Source organism: Bufo bufo, chromosome 10 (assembly GCF_905171765.1).
Source record: "Bufo bufo chromosome 10, aBufBuf1.1, whole genome shotgun sequence".
NCBI classification, from domain to species: Eukaryota; Metazoa; Chordata; class Amphibia; order Anura; family Bufonidae; genus Bufo; species Bufo bufo.
The window spans coordinates 130,595,999-130,618,148 of record NC_053398.1 but is presented as its reverse complement, the minus strand read 5'-3'; the positions used below and the strand labels follow the sequence as shown (position 1 = coordinate 130,618,148).

The window sequence follows — 22,150 nt, the reverse complement described above, 5'->3', positions numbered from 1 at the left end:
ACATTACGTTTTTCCTATCGGTTTGATGTATACACATGTGCAGCACTCCACGTTTTTGTATCCTGCAGAGTCAAGTAAAAAATGCATACGTTAACGTATATGTTTTTTTACCATGGAACTGTATGGTGAACGGACGCCACTGTACGGCATCATTGAATGATTATGTACTCTGCACACCTTGGGTCCAGTGTGGGTGCCTGTGAGAGTGGTTTAGACAATATAGGTTAAATATCCACGGCACTCCAAAAAGTTTTTGCAAGAATAATTTCATTTAATTCTTAATAAACAGAATGCTGTTAATATACATCCAGTGCAAGTTCATTTACATATAGTAAGTATTTTATGCCATATCAGATAGAAAAATCCCGAACGTTTCGGTCTGTACGGCCTTCTTCAGCGGGGTCTGAAGGCAGAGAGAATAGGCATGCGCTGGATGTCTTTCTTTTCTATCTGATATGGCATAAAATACTTACTATATGTAAATGAACTTGCACTGGATGTATATTAACAGCATTCTGTTTATTAAGAATTAAATGAAATTATTCTTGCAAAAACTTTTTGGAGTGCCGTGGATATTTAACCTATACTGTACGGCATCAGTCTGAGGCATCTGTCAATGCATACATTTTCAGTATGCATTAAATGGATGGCAAAAATGTGATGTGAACCCAGCCCTAGTGTCAGAATAAGCCCCAGTACACAGCGGAGCAGCATGGAGGAGAGGGGAGGCCGCCATGTACTGACAGAGCGCTACCTGGTCCTGGTGGTCAGGGATGAGGACTGTGCTTCCCAAGGATCATTATCTACTGGGAAATACAGGGCGCAGTATACACTAGAATCTATATAATATAAAGATATTAGCCCCACCCCCCGAATAATCATACGATTAGGGGGTCATTTATTATATAGAAATACGTCTATGTTAGGCGTATTTCTGACACAGATGTGGCGCAAAGGTCCTTAACACCGCAATCTGTATCTTTTCCCGCTCATGCCAGGTCTAAAAAAAGTGGTGTGGGCAGAAAGGGATACAGTTATGGCCATCCAGTTATTGGATACCACCGCCATATAGTGATAACACCGCCATATAGTGATAACACCGCCATATAGTGATAACACCGCCATACAAGGATAAAACCACCATACAGTGACCGGATAAAAGGGTATAAGAGGGCACAGTACAGGGAATGACTATGGGCACTGCACAGGGTGTGGTAGGAGGGCACAATGCAGGGTATAAAGGGGCACAGTACGGGGTGGGGGGCACAGTCACATGACCCTGTGATGTTAGAAGGTCCTTATGGTGAATGCGGTTCAGATGCCACCATAATGAGAGGCAGAGGAGTGAGACAGGGGCCCGGGGCCCTGGATGGACAGGAGGGGTGGACACAGCAAGTAGGTTGAAGGGGCTCTGAGGGGGATTCATACAAGTAGTGGCAGGAGGTCTGTGCAGGGCAGCAATAGGAGATAGGAGGGTGGGACAGGAGCCCTGGATACATGAGGGAGGAAAGGAGACAGCAGGGGCTCCATGAGGATGAGATAGGACAGGATATGGGGGGGGGGGCAGGTGTCATGGAGACAATCAGCTTAATAAAACAGTAACACAACTAAATAGAATGAAGCAGCAGTGTCCCCCCCCCTTTCCTTCTGTCCCACAGAGAAGAGACAGTCACAGTGCAGACTCACTCACAGACTGTGTTCACACTTCTCTGCTCCAGCTCCAGCCCTGCGGTCTCTCTCCAGTCTCCTCAGGCAGCGTGTGTCCTGTGTAGAGGGGGCGTGTCCTGTGTAGAGGGGGCGTGTCCTGAGTCTCTGCAGCTCAGGGGGCCCACCAGAGGGGTACTGCGTATGTGAAATGACAGCAGTGAGAGCTCCCATCTGTATTGATGGAAGTGCTCATAGCAGCTCAGTGGGCCCCCCCAGGAGCATTGGGCCCCGGCACTTGCCCGGGGATGCCGGGTTATGACGCCGGCCCTGCATAGTACAATAGGGCTGGAGGGGTTAAAAAGAAATCAATTTTTTTTTAACTCACCTTAATCCACTTGTTCGCGCAGCATCTCTTCTGTCTTTAACTGTGAGCAATAGGACCTTTGATGATGTCACTGCGTTCATCACATGGTCACCATGGTGATGGATCATGTGATGAGCGTAGTGACGTCATCAAAGGTCCTATTGCTCACAGTTAAAGACAGAAGATATGCCGGCTGCGCAAACAAGTGGATTAAGGTGAGTTAAATTTTTTTTACATTTTTTTTTTAACCCTTCCAGCCCTATTTTACTTAGCATTCTGTATTTAGAATGCTATTATTTTCCCTTATAACCATGTTATAACGGGAAATAAAAATGATCGGGTCCCCATCCCGATCGTCACCTAGCAACCGTGCGTGAAAATCGCACCGCATCCGCACTTGCTTGTGGATGCTTGCGATTTTCACGCAACCCCATTCACTTCTATGGGGCCTGCGTTGCATGAAAAACTCAGAATATAGAACATGCTGCGATATTCACGCAACGCACAAGTGATGCGTGAAAATCACCGCTCGTGTGCACAGCCCCATAGAAATGAATGGGTCATGATTCAGTGCGGGTGCAATGCGGGTGCAATTCAACTCGCGCATCGCATCCGCGCGGAATACTCGCCCGTGTGAAAGGGGCCTTAGTGTTAGAGTGACCAAACGGCGGCTTAAAATCAATAAGGCAGCATAGCAATGCAGGCACAGGGATCGTTGTCTTATTCTGGTAGGTGGTTAAGTGTAGTAATTATGATAATTAACCACTGTAGTTGTTATCACTGAGTCAGGATAACCCCAAGTCATGAAAAGTCCTGGATGGTCTTGAAATATAGAGGTGATGCATCCTGTGACTTGCCATAATGTTCTCCTTAGGTGGGACAGTTGCCACCCCTTGCCCCTGAAGAGAGGAATTCCCAAAGGACAATACCTTAGGGTAAGGTCGAGTTCACACGAACGTGTGTGACCCGTGCCCGTGCTGCGGCCCGCAAATTGCGGGCCACAATGCACGATCGCCGACCGTAGGTCAGCCGCATCGTATCGCGGACCCATTCACTTTAATGGGTCCGTGATCCGCCCGTTCCGCAAAAAGATAGGACATGTTATATCTTTTTGCGGAACGGAAGTACGGGACGCAACCCCACGGAAGCACTCTGTAGTGCTTCCGAGGGGTCCCGTTCCGTGCAGCCGTTCTGCAATTCCGGATTTGCGGACCCATTGAAGTGAATGGGTCCGCATCCGTGAACTAGGCCTAAGGTGCAACTGTTCTAGGATGTCTGCAGTCAAGATTCAGAAGTAGGGGATACCCACAACATGTGTTAGCCAAGTCCTATCAACACTCCTTGGCCTTGAATCGGGACACCTTGCTGACACCCAAATCTGGACCATCTGGGCCTGAACAATTGCGCATTGTGGCCACTTATGACGAGGCACACGATACGGTAAGAAAATTACTCACCAGTTATTGGGGCATTTTAAAATCTGACCCCGATATTGGGCATCTGGTAGGAGATATACCACTGATAACGTACCGACGTGGACGCAACCTAAGAGATCGTCTGGTCCACAGTTTCTTTCAAGCCCCCACTACAACCACTTGGCTGAGTACCAACCTCAAATGGACCTTCCGTTGTGGAGGATGTGTGGCGTGCTCTGCTGTTCAGTTAGGTGCTACATTCACCTGCAGCGTAACAGAGCAAACGTTCACCATTAGATCCTTTGTCAATTGTAGGACTAGAGGGTTGGTATATTTGGCCACTTGTATTTGTGGAAAACAGTATGTGGGGAAAACCTTTATGGAATTCCGTAGAAGAATCGCAGAATATCTTAATGACATCCGCAAGGGTGCCGACTCCCCAATTGCGAGATATACATCCACCTTACATGGTGGCAATGCGGATGTGATTACATTTCAGGCCATAGAGGTGGTGAGAAGATCTCCAAGAGGAGGCGACTTTGACAAGCGATTGTTGCAAAAAGAGACACAGTGGATTTACCGCTTGCACACACTCCAACCGCAGGGACTTAATGAGTATAACTCTTTTGTTTGCTTTCTTTGAGTCCCGATGCATATACGGTAGTTTGTCTCACACCACTATGGGGAGTGCTTTTGGCTTGTATTTAAATGAGGATACGATATATCCTGCACCACTCTATATTTTCTTCTTAGAGTTGGGTACGCTGTGCGTCACCTTGCAACATTATGGCAAGTCACAGGATGCATCACCTCTATATTTCAAGATAATCCTGGACTTTTCATGACTTGGGGTTATCCTGACTCAGTGACAACAACTACAGTGGTTAAATATCATAATTACTACACTTGACCACCTACCAGAATAAGACAACGATCCCTGTGCCTGCATTGCTATGCTGCCTTATTGATTTTAAGCCGCCGTTTGGTCACTCTAACACTAAGTATGCGAATGTTTTGACATTCGCCTGTGATCGTCTCACAGAGGGGGCGGGTTGGTTGCTGCGGCGTTGCCGCGCCTCCTGCTTCCTTATTGGCCGCCCCAGGGGCTTGATCCAGAAGAGGGGAGGAGTCTCCTCCTTATATAGCGTGTGTCCTTGCGGCCGCGTACGGCCATTCAGTGCTGATAGCTGCAGCCTCTGTCACGGAGGTCAGCAGCTCACTTGTTTGTTTGTCCTTCTACCCACATTTTATGCTCCTGACGAGCCAAACATGGCGAAACGCGTCGAAGCAATTAGTGGGGGCAAACCCATGTTTTTTGAATTGCGCTTGATTTGCGTTCACACAACAGAAGTGGTCTGCGTCAATCCAGCCCTCTGTAGTATGTGAACAGGTGCACTCAAGCCTTTTGCTCACACCCAGGTAGTTAGTGTCCCTTGATTCGTGCTCCCAGGGCCGACATTCAGACATCTGGTTCATATCCCTGAACAGGTGGTTCTTGATCTTGGTCGGGTCCAATGAGTAGATGTTTATCAATGGAATAGTTTGTTAATTTAGTCCAGGGCCATCTAAACTGGGTGTTTGAGCAGAGCACCTCGTCCGTGCCACGGTACACACTTTTGGTTGTGTCAGACTACTACAGCCTAATGGCGTGGTGCTGCAACCATTAGTAGTGCACCAGAAGTGGATTTCTTGGTGACCTTATCCACACCTGAGCGGTACCGCTAATCGTGGCTTCCCATGTGATACCTCGATCCGCCTCAGGAACCGTGGATAGATCTGGTCACTTAGAATTTTTTATATAGTTAGTAGGTTTCCTTTCCTCACACAATTTTTTGTAAATTTAATAAAGTATTAGTCTTATCTAATTCCTATAGCGTTCCGTACTACAGTGATTTATATTTTTGATGGTGGAACGTATACCATTACCAGCTTGTCAGTGATTTGTCACATGTGAACTTAGCCTTAGGGCTCATGCACATGACCGTATGTATTTTGCAGTTCGCGAAAATTACAGATGACGTCCATGTGCATTCCGTATTTTGCGGAACGTAACAGCTGGCCCCTAATAGAACAGTCCTATCCTCAGGGGTGTGGAAATCGTATCACCCGACGCCAGGGACATGCAGTACCGGGCAGGTAGTTTGTTCAGTAGCTTAGCCCTGCTGCGGGCAAGTAGCCCTCCTCCCTACCTCTGCTGTCTGTGTTTCTTTCCTCCGCCTCCCTCACACAATCCATCTTACTACTACCCCCATCATTCTAGATAAGGTTCTGGCTGCACACACAGGATGGCCGCCATTTACTCGCGGCTTCTATTTACACCACTGTACACCGAATAAAATAGCACTTCCCTAACTGGTCTAGTCACATGGGCGTGACGTCATCATGGCCAATTCAAGTACACCCCTCTTCTCCACTGCTGAGCTCCGCCCCTTCCTGTTCTGACCACATGGCGGTGACGTCATCTCAGGTCCTTCAGCTCTTGCAGCAAAACCAGAGAAGGTCGTGGTAAGTGATCACTGCTGTGTCTGCAGCCTCTTCTCTCTGGTATCAGCCATTATATCATATACAGTACAGACCAAAAGTTTGGACACACTTTCTCATTCAAAGAGTTTCTTTATTTTCATGACTATGAAAATTGTAGATTCACACTGAAGGCATCAAAACTATGAATTAACACTTGTGGAATTATATACATAACAAACAAGTGTGAAACAACTGAAAATATGTCATATTCTAGGTTCTTCAGAGTAGCCACCTTTTGCTTTGATTACTGCTTTGCACACTTTTGGCATTCTCTTGATGAGCTTCAAGAGGTAGTCCCCTGAAATGGTTTTCACTTCACAGGTGTGCCCTGTCAGGTTTAATAAGTGGGATTTCTTGCCTTATACAGTTGCAAGAAAAAGTATGTGAACCCTTTGGAATGATATGGATTTCTGCAGAAATTGGTCATAAAATGTGATCTGATCTTCATCTAAGTCACAACAATAGACAATCACAGAGAATTAAATGTTACCATGTTTTTATTGAACACACCATGTAAACATTCACAGTGCAGATGGAAAAACTATGTGAACCCCTAGACTAATGACATCTCCAAGAGCTAATTGGAGTGAGGTGTCAGCCAACTGGAGTCCAATCAATGAGATGAGATCGGAGGTGTTGGTTACAGCTGCCCTGCCCTATAAAAAACACAGACCAGTTCTGGGTTTGCTTTTCACAAGAAGCATTGCCTGATGTGAATGATGCCTCGCAGAAAAGAGCTCTCAGAAGACCTACGATTAAGAATTGTTGACTTGCATAAAGCTGGAAAGAGTTATAAAAGTATCTCCAAAAGCCTTGCTGTTAATCAGTCCACGGTAAGACAAATTGTCTATAAAATGGAGAAAGTTCAGCACTGCTGCTACTCTCCCTAGGAGTGGCCGTCCTGCAAAGATGACTGCAAGAGCACAGCGCAGACTGCTCAATGAGGTGAAGAAGAATCCTAGAGTGTCAGCTAAAGACTTACAAAAGTCTCTGGCATATGCTAACATCCCTGTAAGCGAATCTACGATACGTAAAACACTAAACAAGAATGGATTTCATGGGAGGATACCACAGAGGAAGCCACTGCTGTCCAAAAAAACATTGCTGCACGTTTACAGTTTGCACAAGAGCACCAGGATGTTCCACAGCAGTACTGGCAAAATATTCTGTGGACAGATGAAACCAAAGTTGAGTTGTTTGGAAGAAAAACTCAATACTATGTGTAAAGAAAAAGAGGCACAGCACACCAACATCAAAACCTCATGCCAACTGTGAAGTATGGTGGTGGGGGCATCATGGTTTGGGGCTGCTTTGCTGCGTCAGGGCCTGGACGGATTGCTATCATCGAATGAAAAATGAATTCCCAAGTTTATCAAGACAATTTGCAGGAGAACTTAAAGCCATCTGTCCACCATCTGAAGCTCAACAGAAGATGGGTGTTCCAACAGGACAATGACCCAAAGCATAAAAGTAAATCAACAACAGAATGGCTTAATTAAACAGAAGAAAATACACCTTCTGGAGTGGCCCAGTCAGAGTCCTGACCTCAACCCGATTAAGATGCTGTGGCATGACCTCAAGAAAACGATTCACACCAGACATCCCAAGAATATTGCTGAACTGAAACAGTTCTGTAAAGAGGAATGGTCAAGAATTTTTCCTGACCGTTGTGCACGTCTGATCTGCAACTACAGGAAACGATTGGTTGAAGTTATTGCTGCCAAAAGAGGTTCAACCAGTTATTAAATCCAAGGGTTCACATACTTTTTCCACCTGCACTGTGAATATTTACATGGTGTGTTCAATAAAAACATCGTAACATTTAATTTTTTGTGTGTTATTAGTTTAAGCAGACTGTGATTGTCTATTGTTGTGACTTAGATGAAGATCAGATCACATTTTATGACCAATTTGTGCAGAAATCCATATCATTCCAAAGGGTTCACATACTTTTTCTTGCAACTGTAAATGGGGTTGGGACCATCAGTGGCGTTGAGGAGAAGTCAGGTGGATACACAGCTGATAGTCCTACTGAATAGACTGTTAGAATTTGTATTATGGCAAGAAAAAAGCAGCTAAGTAAAAAACGAGTGGCCATCATTACTTTAAGAAATGAAGGTCAGTCAGTCAGCCGAAAAATTGGGAAAACTTTGAAAGTAAGGGCTATTTGACCATGAAGGAGAGTGATGGGGTGCTGAGCCAGATGACCTGGCCTCCAGTCACCAGACCTGAACCCAATCGAGATGGTTTGGGGTGAGCTGGACCGCAGAGTGAAGGCAAAAGGGCCAACAAGTGCTAAGCATCTCTGGGAACTCCTTCAAGACTGTTGGAAGACCATTTCAGGGGACTACCTCTTGAAGCTCATCAAGAGAATGCCAAGAGTGTGCAAAGCAGTAATCAAAGCAAAAGGTGGCTACTTTGAAGAACCTAGAATATGACATATTTTCAGTTGTTTCACACTTGTTTGTTATGTACAGTATATAATTCCACATGTGTTAATTCATAGTTTTGATGCCTTCAGTGCAAATCTACAATTTTCATAGTCATGAAAATAAAGAAAACTCTTTGAATGAGAAGGTGTGTCCAAACTTTTGGTCTGTACTGTATATATAGCTGGCTGTGGCCCCAGGATACATTCACACCAGTCCATGTATACAGAGGATATTTATATATACAGCCTTCACTAGCTGTGGCCCCAGGATACATTCACACCGGCCCTGTAAACAGAGGATATATATATATATATATATACACACAGCCTTTGCTGGCTGTGGCCCCCAGGATACATTCTCACCGGCCCCGTATACAGAGGATATATATATATATAGACAACATAGTGAGCCGGCCCCGATGTAGTGCATTCTGGACAGAATCATCTGGTGTGAACGAGGACTAAACTTAGAGTCATTTTACACCACAAAGACTGGAACGCAAGCCAGCCACCTCCCTGCATAAGGAAGCGTGGCGGTGCATTGAAATACGGTTTTGATTTTAAATTATTTTTTGTATCAGGACAAGTAGATTGTCATGAAGGACAAGTAGATCGAGTCCCCGCTTTAGTCCTTTGACAAATAGTTTTTTATTTTTATTTCCACACCCCTGTATCCTTGTCCGTAATGCGGACATGTTCTATTCTTGTGCGGAACGGACATACGGAAACGGAATGTACATGGATTAACTTCAATTTTTTTGCAGACCCATTGAAATGAATGGTTCCGCATATGGTTTGTAAAACAGGGATAGAAAATACGTTTGTGTACATGAGCCCTTAGTGTGGTTTTACTGAAATGTTACTTTATTTTTATTTTTGGAAACTTGCTCCTGCAGTTTAGTGCAGCTTTTGATGCAGTTTATTTTTTTAAGCCAAAGCCAAGAATCAAAAATATAAAGGAAGAACTTATAGTACGCCTTCCTGCTGGGTCCATTCTTGGTTTAATGTTCTTTTTCCAGAAAATGCTGGGGTAGAATTATCAAAACTTGTGTAAAAGAAAACTGACTTAGTTGCTCATAGCAACCAATCAGATTCCACCTTTCATTTTTCAGAGCTTCTCTGGAAAATGAAAGGTGAAATCTGACTGGTTGCGATCGGCAACTACCGGTAAGCTTTCCAGTTTTCATTTGCACTAGTCTGATTAATGTACCCCGCTGTGTGTGAAACCACCTTTATAAACCACTCTATTATGGGTTACTTACTTAATGTCCACTGCCGCAGGCAGAAAATATGACCAGCTAAAGTGCCTGATGAATAGCAACTCCTCCATTACTCACCCACACCTTTCATGTAATCAGCCGCCTGGATGTTCCCTGGTCCCATCTCAACAAAGCAATTAAACACTTTGTACAAAACCTGAAATATGTAAAAACAGAAGATAAAAATAATCAGAGTCAGACTTTATATCTGGCACTGAGAAAAGAGACAACAACTGAATTTGCAAAAAAAACTAAAACTGTGCTAATTACAGAAAACCCAACAAGAACCATCACAGCGGACATCAACAGATGTAATCTGTGGCTACATACACATGACTTTACCATTTTCTTGCTTAGTACATTAAGATTAATGATAATTTAGTCATTGACTAAACTGTTGCACAATGAGAAACAGAGACAATTGCAGGCCAAAAAAACATACAGTATGTCCACGTAGCGATTTGGGGTGCAACACGTGTTGAGCGCCCGTGTCACACCCAAGTATCGCAGTGTGGCGTGGCTGCCATGGGAATCAATGGGGTCACAGTGCTGGATTTTTTGTGACTCTTATATCGCGGTGAGTCGCACTGCAATCTCATTCATTACTTCTATGGCAGCCCTGCTACACTGCGATCTTTTGGTCTGTCATGGCCAAAAATCGCTTTATCCTAAGTAATGAGTTCTTTAGCATTGCTTCTAGTCTCAACAGGCAGCGGTGGTCTCCAACCTGTGCCTCTGCAGCTGTTGTAAAACTAGAACTCCCATCATGCCATGCCAGCTGCAGCCTTTCAGGGCATGATGGGATATGTAGTATTACAACAGCAGGAAAGCCACAGGTTGGGGAACATTGCTCTACAGAAGTGTTCCTCAACTCCAGTTCTTTAGGGCCCACCTGACTGCCATGTTTTCAGGATTTCCTTAGTATTGAGCAGGTGATATAGTTATTGTTAAAGGGAACCTGTCACCGGGATTTGATGTATAGAGCTGAGGACATGGGTTGCTAGATGGTCGCTAGCACATCCGCAATACCCAGTCCCCATAGCTCTGTGTGCTTTTATTGTGGGAAAAAAACGATTTGATCCATATGCAAATTACCCTGAGATGTGTCCTGTACGTGAGAGGAGTCCAGCGTGAAGGAACGCAGTACCGCCTTGCATCCTCAGAATCTTCTCCTTGCTCCCCGACGTCAGACAGCCAGAGCGTCGTAATCTCGCGAGGTAGCGCATGCGCTGTTCCTTCCCTGAGGCTGATGCCAGCACAGGGAAGGAACACTATGAGAACACTGCGCATGCGCTAGCTCACGCATCGCGAGATTACGGCGCTCTGGCTGTCTGACGTCGGGGAGCAAGGAGGAGATTCTGAGGATGCGGGGCAGTGCTGCGCTCCTTCACGCTGGACTCATCTCACGTACAGGACTCATCTCACGGTAATTTGCATATGGATCAAATCGGTTTTTTTCCACAATAAAAGCACACCGAGTTATGGGGACTGGGTATTGCGGATGTGCTAGCGGCCATCTAGCAACCCATGTCCTCAGCTCTATACATCAAATCCCGGTGACAGGTTCCCTTTAATGCTTCGGGACATACCTCAGGTATTCAATCTGTAGAATATTCTCCAATCATGAGCGGCAGGAGAGTCCTGAGGACTGGAGTTGGGGAACACTGCTCTACAGGATAAAAAATTATCATTGTGCTACAGATATGCAGAAATGTGCCATGGACTAGAGATGCCATCACATGTTGGCAGCCAAGCTGCAGTAACCACACAAGCATTACTGCTAATTGACATGATTTCAAATTGCAAGTACAAGTGCAGCCCGATTACCGTGGCTCATCCATGTGTATAATAGCTACCAGAATGGTAGCGATCCCAGAAAACTGAATCAATAATCTGATTTTATGCAAAAAAATTCTATACAAATCAAGAATATTTCAAATGATATGTGCAGATTAGCAAAATCTTTTTTTGTCAAAAAAAAACAAAAAAACTCCACTATTTTGCGTCTGCAGATCCTACTCTTAGCTATGTGTCTTCATGGCTACTGTCTACAAACAAGCCATGTTGTCTGATCCTGCAGCTGTGTTACTCCGCACCCGCACCCCCTGTCCTAACTTCCACTGCCTGGGGGATAACAAAATGGGGAGCCATATGTGACTGCCGGAAAAAGGAATCAGTGTGGTCCTGAAATGCAGAGCATTACATGTATTCCAATATGACCTGTGCCTTATGCACCCTGCAGCAGGAGACAAGGTAGTCACATAGAAGCCCATGTGATTTTATCCACACATTTAGGGCTTATTCACATACACATACCCCATGTGTATTCCCCATGGACTACATGTTAATGCCTTATTGCGGCACAGACCCATTAACATGAATGGGTCCGCAATATACAGCAAAAGATAGGACATGTCCTATCCGCTCCGCACCACATCTTGAGGATTGCTGACCCATTCATGTCAATGGTCCGCAATACGGGCACGGGTGGCCTATGGTTGTGTGACTGGACCCTTGGGGGATTCCACTTTTCATTTTTCAAAGCTCCTTTGGAAAATGAAAGGTGAAATCGGATTGGTTGCTATGGGCAACAAAGCCAGTTTTCCTTTACATCACTTCTTTAAATCTCCCATTAAGGATCTATGCAGATTTTTGTCCGTGTCACAGAAAGAAAAAAAAATACATGAAAGTACATGGCTTTCTCTACCAAATCCATGATGCTACTGCTCATGGAGACCTGCACAGGAAACAGCAAAAATCGCATCCTGTAGTAAATATCTGCAATTTGCTAATCTGACACGTGGCTATACCCTTTGTAAATATTGCTGTAAACAGGTGTAATGAGGTTGAAGGTCAATGGTCTGAGCAGCTGCAGCTAAACCACATACCCTGCGATACTTTTCCTGGTGTTGTTCCAATTGAGGGTCTTAGACCCTTCATCGAAGTGGGTTATGCAATTGCAATAAACCATTTTGTAACTAGGGCGCAGGTTATGGAAGCTTCCACAGGAGTCTGCGCAGCTTCACACCATGTCCTTGCAGTTATCGAGCCGGATTTTTGTGACGAACAATTATGCTACAATACATTTTATCTGTCTTATTATCTGTAGGCACAAAAGCACCGCGAGCACCAAGACAAGGCAGAGCGCAGTCATGTTGTGCACAATTAGACCTGATGACCTATAATGGGTTGAATGAAGCCCAGTCATCTCCTGCTGGGTTTTATATCTCGTTATTGTATCTGCCATCAGCAATAGAAAATTACGTGAAGAAGTCATAAAATGTGTATCTTACATAAGAACCATTATGCAGGGAAACTAAAATATGTACAGTATTACAAAAATTTGCTTTGACAAATATATTAAACGCTTTGACCACCTTAAAGGGGTTGTCACCTCGAATATTGGTGGCTAGGGATGAGCAAATCGACTTCGGATGAAACATCGGAAGTTGATTCACATAAAACTTTGTTCCAATACTGTACGGAGCAGGAGCTCCGTACAGTATTAGAATGTATTGGCTCCGATGAGCCAAAGGTATTACTTTGCGAAGTCTCATGAGACTTCGGTAATAACTTCATAAATTAATTTCTACTGTAAAAAAACATTTCCCGAACTCGGTACCTTCGAACCGAACTCGAGTTCGGGAAATGTTTTTTTACAGTAAAAATTAATTTATGAAGGTTTTGCGTGAAGTCTCACGAGCAATAACTTCGGCTCATCAGAGCCAATACATTCTAATACTGTACGGAGCCCCTGCTCCGTACAGTACTGGAACTAAGTTTTAGGCCTCCTGCACACGGCCTTTCTTTTTCCCATTTACTGGCCGTTTTTTGCGTTCCGTATACGGAACCATTCATTTCAACGGTTCCACAAAAAAAACGGAATGTACTCCGTATGCATTCCGTTTCCGTATTTCCGTTTTAACATAGAACATGTCCTATTATTGCCCGCAAATCACGTTCAGTGGCTCCATTCAAGTCAATGGGTCCGCAAAAAAACGGAACACATACGGAAATGCATTCGTATGTCTTCTGTTTCCGTTCCGTTTTTTGCTGAACCATCTATTGAAAATGTTATGCCCAGCCCAATTTTATCTATGTAATTACTGTATACTGTATATGCCATACGGAAGAACGGAAAAACGGAACAGAAACGGAAACACAGCGGAAACAAAAAACGGAACAACGGATCCGTGAAAAACGGACTGCAAAACACTGAAAAAGCCATACGGTCGTGTGCAATAGGCCTTATGCGAATCAACTTCGGATGTTTCATCCAAAGTCGATTCACTCATCCCTATTGGTGGCATATCACTAGGATATACTACCAATGTCAGATAGGTACTGGTTCCACCTCTGGGACCAACACCTGTCTATAGAACCGAGCCCCAAAAGTTCGGGAGAGCGCACTGTGCATGAGCAGCTATCCTCCATTCAGTTCTATTGAATCGCCGAAAACAGCCAAGCGGAGTACTCGGCTATTTTCGGAAGTGCCATGTACTGAGAATGCACCTCGCAAGCGCAGTCACTGCTCTATTCACTTCTATGGAACTGCCGGAATTAGCTGAAATCAATGGAGGGTGGCCATGCATGCGTAATGCGCCCTTGTTCTGTTTGAGGACTTCATTCTAGAGGTGGGACCTGCACCTATCTGACATTGTTGGTATATCCTAGCAATGTGCAACCAATGTTTGAGGTGGGACAACACCTACCAGATAGCGGTATAATATTTGTAACTACATACACTGTTTCAATGTCCTATAGGTTCATTCAGTCCAGCCGTGCACTACATGACTGCTCATTAGATTGCAAGCTCTTCAGCACAGTCATGGTGCCAACACAGTACTGTACCATACATCTGCTACTCACTACGGCTCCATATGAAATTAATGCTAATAACGGCAGCAGTTGGTTTTTAGTTCCTGCACCATCTGATCCGACTAATGATCCTATAGCCGCGCAGCCAAGACAATGTTAGAGAGAAAGGTCTTCATGTCAGTGGCAGCTGCTAAATAAGCAATGATGCCAGCATGGCCGCAGAGCCTACCCCCAATGCTTACCAGTCAGGACTTCTGGAAAGCTGGGTATCAGACACTATTTTGATGTCCACCCAGCTTTTGCAGAAATAGTTTTTTAGGATACCACATTTTTCCAACTTGGAAACAGAATAAGGCCTCATGCACACAACCGTGGTTTTAGTCTGTATCAGATCCTCATTTTTTTTTCCGGATCAGATGCGGACCTATTCATTTCAATTCCCATTTTGCGGACAAGAATAGGCAGTTCTAACAGAGGGCAATGTCAAACGCACACGGCCGGTATCCATGTTTTGCAGATCTGCAGTTTGCGGACCACAAAAACAGCTACACAGCAAGAAAGATGAAACGGCTCTCACCTGCTCTTCATCTACTTTAAGTACGGAACAACCACACTTGGATGCGGGTAAGTAGAAATCCAATAAAAAGGGAGCAATCCAGCTCAATACGTAGACGGTGCAGCGATTAAAAATTACATCCAGTTTGACAAATCCTCATCAAAACTGCTACAGCCATGTGCATAAGGCTTAAATTAATAAGGAATATTTACAGAGAATTTTTTAAGGGACGATTACTTTCTGAGAGTGCCGATCATAAATGTTCCTGACCATCAATACCTCAGACATAATATAATCTGCTGGAAGAAAACCAGACCTGCTCTATTGATTCGTCAGAATAAGAGATGTGAATTTCTGTGTCGGACTGGAATAATGCAGCGACTGCCGGTTACCATAGAATCGTCTGTGATGATCACTCATCACTCTATGGAGCGTTAGGAACATTGTCACAGGTCCTACAGGTCACCACCCTGCCTTCCCTCTCTGTGATGACTTACCGTACATCCCTATCACTGCTTTGCCTTAGGCCTCATGCAAGTGAAATGTTAAATTCTGGACAAATGTGACAGACAAATCATGGTATGCTCAATGAATGTTATTCTACAAGTGTTGCTTCTAGGGGAGAATAGCAAGGTCCAAACATCATCCAACACAGCATAGTACAGCAGCATACAGAAGCAATACGGTGCAAAATAGGGACTTACACAGTTTTAGTGAGCGGTCGGCCAAGCTCTGGTGTGTGCACGGGACCTTAGCAAAGTGTTTCAACTCCCCAAAACTATTTCAGCTAACCTGTTATCAACATTTCATTGATCCTGGGTTACCTCCTGTAATATATTCCAGAGCTGCACTCACTATTCTGCTGCTAGAGTCACTGTGTACACATATTACTTATCCTGTACTGATCCCGAGTTACATCCTGTATTATACTCCAGAGCTGCACTCACTATTCTGCTGGTGCAGCCACTGTGTACACATATTACTTATCCTGTACTAATCCTGAGTTACATCCTGTATTATACTCCAGAGCTGTACTCACTATTCTGCTGCTAGAGTCACTGTGTACACATATTGCTTATCCTGTACTGATCATGAGTTACAACCTGTATTATACTCCAGGGCTGCACTCACTATTCTGCTGGTGCAGCCACTGTGTACATACATTACTTATCCTGTACTGATCTTGAGTTACATTCTGTATTGTACTCCAGAGCTACACTCACTATTCTGCTTATCCTGTACTGATCCTAAGTTACATATTGTACTATACCCAAGAGCTGCACTCACAATTCTGCTGGTGGAGTCACTGTGTACAAACATTACATTACTTATCCTGTACTGATCCTGAGTTACATCCGGTATTAGACTCCAGAGCTGCACTCACTATTCTGCTGGTGCAGCCACTGTGCACATACATTACTTATCTTGTACTAATCCTGAGTTACATCCTGTATTAGACTCCAGAGCTGCACTCACTATTCTGCTGGTGCAGCCACTGTGCACATACATTACTTATCCTGTACTGATCCTGAGTTACATCCGGTATTATACTCCAGAGCTGTACTCACTATTCTGCTGGTGCAGCCACTGTGTACACATATTACTTATCCTGTACTAATCCTGAGTTACATCCTGTATTATACTCCAGAGCTGTACTCACTATTCTGCTGGTGAAATCACTGTGTACATACATTACTTATCCTGTACTGATCCTGAGTTACATCCTGTATTATACTCCAGAGCTGCACTCACTATTCAGCTGGTGGAGTCACTATGTACATACATTACTTATCCTGTACTGATCCTGAGTTGGTTATTCTCTTGACACCATGTAGCCAGATGTTGTACTTCCCCTCTATACTTAGACTCATCATTGTCCCAAATGAGTCCAATGACTGTGGTGTCATCGGCAAACTTGATAATAGAATTGCCACCAAAAACTGGGACACAATCATAAGCAAATAAAGAGTACAGAAAGGGACTCAATACACAACCATGTTGGGACACCAGCACTTAATCTGATCGATGTAGAGAAATTATCAGCAATCTTCACCTTTTGCACTTGATCTGTCAAGAAACCCAAAATTCACCTGCACAAAAATGCACTAAGACACCAAGATGCACACGCTTGATTATCATTAGTGTTGAGTGAATCAAAGTGAAGCAAATTGACTTGGATCTGAATTTCAGGAAAATTTAATTCACCACAAAGATGAATTTGCTGGTGCTTCTTGGTAATAAATCCATTTCTCCTGAAGTGGTGGTGAAAAAAACATACTCACCTTATCCATTTGCTGGCAGAGATGCTGTAACGGCCATCTTGATTAGGGTCCATTCACACGTCCGTTTTTTCTTTCCTGATCTGTTCCGTTTTTTCAGGAACAGATCTGGACCAGATCTGGACCCATTCATTTTCAATGGGTCCTGGAAAAAATCAGACATTGAGCTGTCCGTTTTTTTTCAAGACCCATTGAAAATGAATGGGTCCAGATCTGGTCCAGATCTGTTCCTGAAAAAACGGAACAGATCAGGAAAGAAAAAACGGACGTGTGAATAGACCCTTAAAGAAACCGCTCAAAATCTTGCGTGCAGTGATGTGTGACGTCACCACGTCAGCGCGCTGGCCAAGAACGTGGCATGTGAGGGGGGCAGCGCAAAGTAATTTGTAACTAATCAAATTGTTTTGTGAAATTCAGCGAAGCAGCCAAATCAAATTTTTTATAACTTTGCTCGTCTCTGATTAATCAGCTTACAGGTGAAACTCGAAAAATTAGAATATCGTGCAAAAGTCCATTTATTTCAGTAATGCAAATTAAAAGCAAATTATTGCAAAGGGAACCTCAAAATTGAGACTTTGGGGTTTCATAAGCTGTGAGCCGAATTATCCAAATTATAACAAATAAAGGCTTGAAATATCTCGCTTTGCATGTAATCAGTCTATCTCATATATTAGTTTAACCTTTTAAAGAGGACCTTTCACCTATTATTACACTGTGAACTAACTATAAAGACATGTAGAGCGGCGCCCGGGGATCTCACTGCACTTACTATTATCCCCGGGCGCCGCTCCGTTCTCCCGTTATGCCCTCCGGTATCTCCGCTCACTAAGTTATAGTAGGCGGAGATTCCAGTCACTAAGTTATGGTGGGCGGAGTCTGCCCTTGTTCTGCTCTAGCGCTGGCCAATCGCAGCGCAGAGCTCACAGCCTGGGAGGTTATTTTCTCCCAGGCTGTGAGCTCTGCAATGCGATTGGCCAGCACTACAGAAGAACAAGGGCAGACTCCGCCCACCATAACTTAGTGAGCGGAGATATCGGAGGGCATAGCGGGAGAACGGAGCGGCGCCCAGGGATAATAGTAAGTGCAGTGAGATCCCCGGGCGCCGCTCTCCATGTCTGTATAGTTAGTTCATAGTGTAATAATCAGTGAAAGGTCCTCTTTAAGTTGCATTACTGAAATAAATGAACTTTGCACGATATTCTAATTTTTCGAGTTTCACCTGTAGATAGAACCACCAGATTAAACGCTGAACTAAAACCAATAAGCAATAATCTAGCATGTGCATCTTGGTAATCTAAATGTATTGCAGGAAGAATAGCATCTTAATTTGAACTACCGTATGTTGCCAACAGACAAATTGATAAGGATCTAATGCGCTAGGGAAGCTGGAATTAGGTGAAGAACTAATCTTTCGAAACACTTGGCAACAATTGAAGTTAATTCTACGGGGCGATAATAATCATTTAGTCCCAGAGCTGAAGGCTGTGACATTGGAACCACAGCCAAGGCCACCAATAAATTAAAGATGTCTCTAACGACCCCAATTAATTGAGTAGCACAGGTCTTCAATACACGGTCAGGCACCCCATCGGGCCCTGCTGCCTTCCGTACGTCCACCTTCTTCAACACAATCTCAACATCACATATAGAGAACGTAATCTGATGCTCGTCACTCAGGGAAGCTAATTTGCCTACGGCTTGTTTATTTTCTCTACCAAAACGAGCATAAAAACAATTAAAAACAATTAAACTCTGTCACTAAGAAAAAGGCCCTCTGAAAAACTCACCTTATGTGATGTTTTAAAATAGAGCGTACCCCCTGCCACATGCAATGAGAATCATAGAATTAAAAATACTCCTCGATCTTACATCCTGTATTAGGCTACTTTCACACTGTCGTTTTGGCTTTCCGTTTGTGAGATCCGTTCAGGGCTCTCACAACAAGCGGTCCAGAAAGGATCAGTTTTGCCCTAATGCATTCTGAATGGAAAAGGATCCGCTCAGAATGCAGTTTGCCTCCGACCAGTCTCCATTCCGCTCTGAAGGTGGACACCAAAACGCTGCCTGCAGCGTTTTGCTGTCCGCTTGACCAAACTGAGCCAAACGGATCCGTCCCCATTGACTTACATTGTGTGCCAGGAAGGATCCGTTTGGCTTAGTTTGGTCAAGCGGACAGCAAAACGCTGACACATTAGAAAACAAATCCGTCCCCCACTGACTTTCAATGGTGTTCAAGACGGATCCGTCTTGGCTATGTTACAGATAATACAAATGGATCCGTTCATGACTGATGCATGCGGTTGTATTATCTGAACGGATCTGTCTGTGCAGATCCATGACGGATCTGCATCAAACGCGATTGTGAAAGTAGCCTTATACTCCAGAGCTGTACTCACTATTCTGCTGGTGGAGTCACTGTGTACATACATTAATCATACCGAACTGATCATGAGTTACATCCTGCATTATAAAGAGCTGCACTCACTATTCTGCTGGTGGAGTCACTGTGTACATACATTACTCATACTGAACTGATCCTGTGTTACATCCTGCATTATAAAGAGCTGCACTCACTATTCTGCTGCTGCAGTCACTGTGTATATTACATTACTTATCCTGTACTGATTGTACATTATAATCTGAATTATACCCCAGAGCTGTATTCACAATTTTGCTGGTTTATTTAGGAAACACTCAGTATTGCTGTTTATCAGGCAATTTCGCTGTACACACACAGTACTTTTTGGAAAAATGCTGTTGTTTTTCTGGCAGTATTTAATGCATTTTTAAAGGGTTTCTGTCACCAGATTTAACCCTATTAAGCTAGCTGACATTAGCGATGTGCTAATGTCAGCTGCACCTAAGGCCTCTTTCACACGGCCGTTTTTTTTCCCCGTTTACTGGCCGTTTTTTGCGGTCCGTATACGGTCCGTATACGGAACCATTGATTTCAATGGGTCCGCAAAAAAAACGGAATGTGTTCCGTATGCATTCCGTTTCCGTTTTTTCCGTTTTTCCGTTCCGTTTTAACATAGAACATGTCCTATATTTGGCCGCAAATCACGTTCCGTGGCTCCATTAAAGTCTATGGGTCCGCAAAAAAACGGAATGCATACGGAAGTGCATCCGTATGTCTTCCGTATCCGTTCCGTTTTTTGCGGATCCATCTATTGAAAATGTTATGCCCAGCCCAATTTTTGCTATGAAATTACTGTATACTGTATTTGCCATACGGAAAAACGGAACGGAAAAACGGAACGGAAACGGAAACACAACGGAAACAAAAAACGGAACAACGGATCCGTTTAAAACGGACCGCAAAACACTGAAAAAGTCATACGGTCGTGTGCAATAGGCCTAACTAGCCTATTCCTACTTTTATCTGTGCCCCCGTTACGCCAGAAATATAACTTTTATAATATGCTAATTTGCCTCTAGGGGGGGGCGTTGTTCCTGCTCCTAGAGGCTCCGTTTGCCCATCTTTGTCGCCTCCCTCCAAGTCCTGATTGACAGGGTCAGGCAGCGCTCGCATCTGTCTGCCAGCCCTGTGCTCTGGTGAAATCAGGTGCCGTTCAGCATTCGGCACAGGCGCAGTGATGGAAAAAACGTTCGCAGGTTGCCAGCTTCCTCACCGTGCCTGCGCCGAATACTGAATGGCGCAAGATTTCACCAGAGCACAGGGCAGGCAAAAGGATGCGAGCGCTGCCTGGCCCTGTCTATCAACACTTGGAAGGCGTGACTTGAGGTGGAAGACGGGAGCCTCTAGGTGCAGGAGCCACGCCCACCCTGCTCCTAGAGGCTCATTTACATATTATAAAAGTAAGAATTCTACAGTAACGGGGGCACGGATACTCATTAGAATAGCAGAGTTAGGTGCAGCTGACATTAGCACATCGCTAATGTCAGCCAGTTTAATACTGAAAATTCTAGTGACAGAAACCCTTTAAACCAAAGTCCTTCCTTCATATGTGGCATTCATTTTGAATCCAGATATGGCATTGCTTAATAAAAACTTACAAAAACAAATGCTGTGTGAAACCACTGAAAAACTAGTGTGAAGGAGGCCTAACAGTCGGGTTTCTAAAACACATGGGGGGATATTTTCTGTTTAATCAGATGACTGTACAGTGCCTAGTTTTAAATTTTCCCATGATGCAAGTCACCAGAGCTCTATGTAGACATTCAGTAAGCATGGAATTATACGAGATTTCAAATCTGAAGGCTGCAGAATTGTGAGTGCAGCTCTGCAGCATAATATAGAGTTTCAATTGTTTTGCAAATTTGTTGATAAAATGTAAAATCATTGACGACTTCTTTACATGTACCATGAGACACTAGTGTGTGAAGCACGTACCACAGTGACGGCATCGTTAAGCAGCGATTCTCCAAATACTATGATGAATAGGGTCTCATTGACATGAACCTCCTCAAACACCGCCAGCACAGCGACGGGGTCAACAGCTGAAATAAGGCTGCCGAAGAGCAGGAAATCCATCAGACCGGCCTCCACCTGAGGGTCTGCAGAGAAACAATATCACACAAATGGGAAACTCCTCTTTTTACAATATTAGATACTAGATTACCATATATTAGATAGCAGTACAGTTTCAAATCTCCGTTTTTTGTCCGACTGAAACCCGTCACTTATGCTAGAAACTGTCCGGATCTCCACCGGATCCCACTATTGTCAATGGGGTCTGGCGGTGAATGGCAATCTCTGGCTATGCTGGACACAGTGAACTCCAGCATGCTGTTCCTCTGTTGGGTCAGGTAAACAAAGATGTGAAACTAGAGAAAACAAGACTAGAGAAAACAATATGAAAGAAAACCAATAAAACCAAATGATGCAAAGTTACTA

At 44.1% G+C, this 22,150-nt stretch overlaps 1 protein-coding gene across 1 annotated transcript in view; it reads right to left on the bottom strand.

The window, feature by feature from the left end:
* Positions 1 to 22,150, bottom strand: part of SLC9A5 (solute carrier family 9 member A5) — a 108,677-nt gene that overhangs the window by 63,556 nt on the left and 22,971 nt on the right. Inside the window, exons 3-4 of the mRNA XM_040408953.1 lie at positions 21,647 to 21,810; positions 9,718 to 9,796 (exon numbers count right to left, since the gene is read on the bottom strand). Of these exons, the coding sequence (XP_040264887.1) occupies positions 9,718 to 9,796; positions 21,647 to 21,810 (243 nt within the window). The remainder of the gene's footprint in view (positions 1 to 9,717; positions 9,797 to 21,646; positions 21,811 to 22,150) is intronic.